Source organism: Petromyzon marinus, chromosome 26 (assembly GCF_048934315.1).
Source record: "Petromyzon marinus isolate PM22_M1 ecotype Great Lakes invasive population chromosome 26, UKy_Petmar_22M1.pri1.0, whole genome shotgun sequence".
Lineage (NCBI taxonomy): Eukaryota > Metazoa > Chordata > Hyperoartia > Petromyzontiformes > Petromyzontidae > Petromyzon > Petromyzon marinus.
The window spans coordinates 3,004,913-3,011,817 of record NC_133692.1 but is presented as its reverse complement, the minus strand read 5'-3'; the positions used below and the strand labels follow the sequence as shown (position 1 = coordinate 3,011,817).

Below are 6,905 nucleotides of genomic sequence, written 5' to 3'. Positions count from 1 at the left end.
TTTGATTCATTGGTTGTGTTGTATATGTGGGTGTTATGAAAATTGATGACAATAATGAAAATTAAATGAAATTTGAAATTTGCATAATTATTCCGAAATGTTAATTTGTGTAATTATGCGTATAAATTATGCTAATTCGAGAGATAATCGTATTAATTATACGAGTGGGTGTGGTTATGTCAATGACAGCCTTTATGATAATCAGGCCCCGCCTCGTTGACGAGGTGGTGATATCAATCGGGATAATGCAACTAATCGTATGCAGTTATGCTAGTGTCAAGAGTCAACTCGGCTTCGTGGTTTAACTTCGTATTCTCGATCAGGATAATACAATGATTCTCGCTTTAGCATTTACCGAGTATGGATTAGAGTTTATGTTAGGTCCCCAAGTTCATATCATTCTCGCTTTAACATTTACTGAGTATGGATTAGCGTGTTTATGTTAGGTCTCCAAGTTCAGGTCTCAATTAGAGTATTTTAATGTAAGGTCCCCAAGTTCATATCTCAGTTAGAGTGTTTGTGTAAGGTCACCAAGTTCATATCTCATCGCAGAACCAGATCTTATGCATAGATTTCAGGAAAGAATCACACGACCACTTCTGCATTAATCAATTTATTTCTAATTAAACCTTAACTCTAAAAGATACAACTCTCGGCTTGGAATTACAACACAGTATCAACACAGTCTCATCAATGACTGGGTTGTTTCACTTTGACAACAGCACCTGTGGTTAACTCCGCCGCGTGACGCGAGCTGTTGGTGAGAGAGAGAGAGTCGTTAAAACATCTAAACACAACAAATTCCAGACATCCCACCATCAAATTCACCATGGAAGTGGAGAAAGATGGCAAGCTACCATTCTTAGATGTTCTGTTTGAGAGGAGAACTGATGGCTCATTGGGGCATTCTGTCTACAGGAAACCCACCCACACAGATTCCTACTTGAAACCTGATTCCCACCACCACCCAACCCAAAATAATTCTCTCATCAAAACTTTATACCATAGGGCTCATTGCATTTCGGACCAACACCACCTGACCAGTGAATTAAAACATGTACACCTGGCCCTCAAAAGGAATGGTTACTCTGACCGTACCATCCGCCAAGCTGTTTCTCCCTCCATACAGAAACAACCACTTGATACTCCGGTCAAAACCATCACACTTCCATATATAGCAGGCGTTACTAAAAAGATTTCCAAAATTCTAAACAAACACAAGATCCAGGTCCGGTTCAATACAGTACACAAAATTCGTGATCTGATCCCATCCGTGAAGGATGTCATTCCTGACTTACAGTACCCCGGGGTTTACAAATTGAGTTGCACCTGCGGTGATTGCTATATCGGGGAGACAAAGCGACATGTCTCTGACCGAATTCGCGAGCACAAATCAGATTTGAAACACGGCAAAACGAATTCTTCTGCCGTTGCTGATCACTGTTACAACGCTGTGGGGGATCACGATATAATTTTCTCCGATACCAAGGTTCTTTGCAAACCCACGGGCTTTTATCAGAGATTTGTTCATGAAGCAATTCAGATCTACAAACACAGACACAATTCCAACCGAGAAGATGGTTTCAAATTAAGCAACCATTGGAAAGATGTTCTAAATCGAACTAAACATTAAACTAATTTCAATGGTACAGTATATTTTTTCAAGTAGTGGTACCCCAAACTTTCGCAGCTCTTATAAATTCCCTTTTCACACCATGAATAGGTAAACTCCCCCCCCCCCCCCCCCGCGCCAAACGGCAAGTCCACCGGCACGTACACCACCTCTTTCCTAAAATCGGCCAATCAAATACTAATTTTTATGCTAATTTCTTTGTCAGAACACCTTGTTTGCTCGCACACAGTTTAAAGGTCCGCTGTCTGAGCGTGGTTGTGTTTCGCTAAATTCTCCTGTTTGATTAGTACTAGGTGCCTCGGTGAATGTATATGCTCTGACTTTAACATAGCTATTTCTGTGACCAGTTACAAGCTAATCACTCAGCTATTTCAATTCTATGCTAATTCCTTTGTCAAGGGGTACCTCTGCGGATGTGTATACTTTAACTTAGCTATTTCAATGAGCCATTTAAATGCTAAATTATATGCTAATTCCTTTGTCAAGGCACTTTGTTTTCTTCTCACACAGCTTAAAGGTCGTGATCTAAGCGTGGCTTCTCTCACTCCAGCGCTCTCCTCCAGACAGTCTCGTCCCTTCACCTGATGAAGGCCGCTTGTGTTGTGGCCGAAACGTCGTGATTTTTTGTTATTTTATTTTTACCTACGTGACTTTACCCAATAGAACCAAAGAGTATACAACAAAACTTGATACTCTATTATGAAAGATTATAATGGAATTCACTCTATTATGAAACATTATACTGGAATTTACTCTATTATGAGGTTATACTAGAATTTGCACACAGTACCGCGCTTATGCATAGACCTATAAGCAACCCTTATGACGTTGTTAGCACATTAGGTCAAGGAACAGTTAATTATTCTGTAGAGTACGCGAGTACGTGCGCGATCAGTAATGAGAAGTACTTAAAGATTATATGACGATATTAATACGAAAAAGGCGATCAAAAACAGTTATTATTCCCAAAGGCACAAATATCTCAACAGATCCATCGGGTAGATTATATGATTACCGCAATGGCTGAGGGGGTGCAGTGTGGTGTGCTCTCTCCCCTGATATCCTTATCTTGGACTAACGTTTAATTGTGGACCAGATCGCCTGATAAGGAAGCCGGTTGGATACGTTATCCCCCCCCCCACGTGAGCGTAGCTCCGTGGCGAAGGGGTCAAGGATTAATTTGTATTGATGGATCGGTTGGTAATTTATGCGATTAGAAGTACAGCCCAAAACAAAATATTAAGGAGGGAATATTACGAATATACTTATAAACGATAGAGTGTTCACCCGATATGCCGCAATGCCTTCACAGCCACTGATGGCCTATGAACTTGAGTATTGGCTTCTGGTTAAGGACCCGTGTATGTTTGAGTGATATGAATTTTTGAAGAGTCAGTGTTTGGAGTTGAGTCTTTAGGTCAAGCAAATGCCTGATTTGTCGTGTAGTGGAGCAGTGTGCGTCATACGGATCAGTTGATTAGGCTCGGCCCACACTGGTTGATGTAGGCTGACCAGCTGACACGTTGTTGTAGTTGTGATGGCGTACACAGCACGCTCGTAGCGTGCGCGGGAGGTGACGTCGGCTTGTCAGCTGGCCCACGTTGTTGTAGTTGAAGGCGTACACAGCACGCTCGTAGCGTGCGCAGGAGGGGAGTCGGCTTGGCACGGTTGCGCAATCGGTGCTGGCGATGCACGTTCGTAGTCTTGTCGCTAAGCAGCGACCCTCGCCACCCCGGCAGGTGGCAGAGACCTCCGCGTCGGCAGAGGCCGACCCACGCAGGGGCGAGTTGAGCTGTCAAGCGGGTCTTGCCCGCCTGCAGATGAGATGGGGAGCCGCTCCGGGAAGTTGAGCCCCGATGATGATGAGTCGAGCCGACCAGTGGTCGCAGCTCGCTCCTGAGCCGACCCGCAGGTCGAACTCTTGCTGATGAGATGGCGAGCTCAGCTGATAGGCTCAGCTGAGCTGAGCTCAGCCGAGCCGAACCGGACTCCGATGAGCCGGCCGAACTGAACTTTCAATGCGGCAGCGTCCTCTTTTATGCCAAAATCCTTCCTGTTGACTCCTCCCCACAAGGTGGGGCTTCTTTTGGATTTATCGGTGTGTCGTGGTCTGGAGCGTGTGTCCGTCTGGGTGTCCTTGTGTATGCGTATCCTCGTGTGCATCATTTACAGCCTTGTTCTATTGATTCCTCTTTCCATAGACCATCAAAAAAACAGCAGGTGTTACAAATCATCTCACAGGCATCTTTGTATGTGTTGCGCAACCTGGAGGGAGGGGCGACGTTCCCTCATACGATCTTTACCGACGCACGGAGAAATGGTTAAGTTTTACTTAAGTTAACATTTTCATCACAGACTTACAGTTATAATTCTGCACGTGACTCGAGGTCTGCTTGTTTGCTGTGTCAGTCTTCCCTCGTGGCGCTTGACTTTAGCTCCATGGAAAGTGCTCTCTTAAGCATATGTATACTCTCATCATGTACGGCAGGGAGACAAAGGCGGCCGGGAGACACTCTTTTTCCCTGGCCCCCGGTCTCAAGTATCTGCAAGGCCATGCCAGCGGGACATAGCTCATGGCGCCTTTAAATGAAACTCCCTGTCCCACTCTCTCGCTGTCTGTCTCAGTCTCTGCCCCATTATCGTGCAACTGCTAGCTTCAGCACAAACACCCAATGGGGTCTCTCCCGCCCTTGCTTCAGGGCTGCGCCTTTATCCGGACTACACCGCCATGCGTCTCAAGGCTCCTCATTAATTTCGTCATTCCGTCTGGCTGCGGTGGAGAAGTGTTATCTATCGGTTCTCAGCCTTGTGAGTACAGGTGGCAGCAATAATGAGTCGGCTCTGATTCTTTCCACTCTTATCTCTAGCGTGCCGAGGTCAGTTTCACACGCTGCATTCAGTGTTGCCTCTCTCTCACGCTACGATTTAGACAAAGGCGCCTCTTCCATTGTCCTTGATTCAACACTGCCCTATTATTTGCCTATGTGCTAAGGTTAGGGAATTCGTTTTGACTTTAGTAAAATTCTGTGTTTGTCATACGCTTCGGTCAGGTTGTACAGAAACTTATTAAAGATGAATTAACATTCAGAATTGGATTAGCAAATGGGCAATAGTTCCTGATGTAGCTCGTGGCTTTGTCTCCAATTGGAGCGAGCACGAGGATCGATAGTTTAGCCTACTCCTGTTGTCGAATTTCGAACTTTAACGCTAGAAGATGCAGAATAAATGGTTGAGTTTTTTTTTTACTCACCTATATCTAGGCTAACGTGAACTCTCCGCGACCCTAGGCACCGCTTGCTCTCAGCTGTGTTTTTTTTAAAGCGGCCCGTGCTGAGGTTGGAAGGTTGTCCTTGGAGCCCATCATTTATCAAATTTATTTATTTAATTATAAGGTGGAGTGTTAGTGTCAATGTTCTGTCTGCCTCATTTAATTTCAAAACAACGGCCCTCTCGTGGCCTCCACGTGCGGTTTGTTTAGGTTAGCCCTACCTTGCACACAGATAGCCTGTGATAATTGCCTTGCCTTTTCCCCAACCCAATTATTGCCAAGGTCTGCTGCTGAGTTTGTTGGCACGCTCTTATCTCCGCTTTCACCTGCTACGGGAGGACATGGCGTCTTTTTGGCTTACGTGTTGTTTTTCAGCTACTATGCTCTTATGTTTTCATTCATTAATTATTTCGGGAAAAAAAGTATATATGTATAAGCGAATTTCTTGTTAATATTAATTTTGGAAAAAGGCGCATATCCAACAGTTGCATGTTAGATGCCCGCTGTTCATGGATGCCGTTACTTTTCATACCTGTCAAATCCCTTATTACTGCCTACCTTATTACAGACCAATTCAGACCTTATTGGTCACCCCGTACCCTTATAAATGCCAACGTTCATCCTACAAAGTTCCATCACCACAATGGAGAAACACAAACACATAGACAACAAACATGATTGCTGCCTGTATTTAAACGGCTGTACGCTGTATGGACCTGAAAACTCAATTTCCCTGGACAAGAATACGGGTAAACCGTATGGGTTGACAGGTATGTTACTTGTGCATATATGATGCAATGCACTTCATCTGGAATATGAGAGTACTGTATTGCCATAAACGGCACATTGTACCGTATTCAACAACTTAGACTTCTTATTTTGTGTAAGAATGTCCAAAACTCAAGAAGGTAAAATATGATTAAATTAAAGAGATAAATATTTCATTTTGACATGACGTGAAGTTGAGTGTCAAAATAAATAAATAAACGCCATTAAAATGTACGTGTTTTCAATACGCTGAAATCTAAAACATGTAAATTGACAGCAACCACGTCACTTTCAAACATCACACTCTTTTTTTATTGGTAAAATCGTAGCAAAAGGACCACAACTTACAATGACAACTTGTAATGTGAATCTAGGCTACTGGGCTCGCCAAAATCCACACAGCCAGCAGAGAATGGCTCTGGACAGCTCAGAGCATAGGACAGGCACTTTTGAAATTGCTTTACTTTTGTCGTAGAAGTAGGAGTTTAGTTTCTAAAAAATCAAATGCATGTATTTATCTGACCCTAACAACACTGAAATTGTCAGTCAACGATACAAATGTTTAGGCTCTATAATATGTTCCCACATACAAAACATGCAATTTTTAAATACATAAACCACAGTAAATGTATTTAACATAAACCACAGTTAATGTATTTAACAATTATCAATATCTCAATGCCTTTATTCATTGTAAATGCCTAAAATAATCTTGTGGTGAGCTCAATACAATGTGGCATCGAGAAGCACACAAATTGTTTTCACTGCAGCCACTATTGGACTACACTTACATTTATAATTCAATAAATACTGGGTTCCTGGGAAATAGGGGGGCACAATGAAACATTGTCATCCCAACATCGCGACAAGGCCCCTCAAATAGGATCAGTAAACAGCCTCCCTGTAACTACACTGGACCATAATGAGGTTCGCACCTCCGATGAGCACGGTGTGTTATGTACGGTACGAAAGACGTTCAACATACAGGTCAATAGAAACCTTTCGCAGCTCACTTCCCAAGTAGCTGCTTCCGTTGCTGCTCCAAGAGGCCTTCAAGATGCTCTGCGCGCTTTACAGAAGCCTGCAGCACACGACTGCCGTTAAACCACAGTGCCACGAACCACATGGCATTTGCACTCAACTTGGAAATATGCAGCATCATCTATTATTATAACGATCATTGGATTCTATAGTAATCCATCAAATAGCCGAGGGATTTACATTATCATAAGCCCA

General features: G+C 43.4%; 1 protein-coding gene across 1 annotated transcript in view; it reads right to left on the bottom strand.

The window, feature by feature from the left end:
* Positions 1-597: 597 nt before the first annotated feature.
* Positions 598-6,905, bottom strand: part of CEP131 (centrosomal protein 131) — a 23,191-nt gene continuing 16,883 nt past the window's right edge. Inside the window, exon 17 of the mRNA XM_076069859.1 lies at positions 598-6,750. Coding sequence (XP_075925974.1) covers positions 6,679-6,750 — 72 coding nt within the window. The 3' untranslated portion in view covers positions 598-6,678. The remainder of the gene's footprint in view (positions 6,751-6,905) is intronic.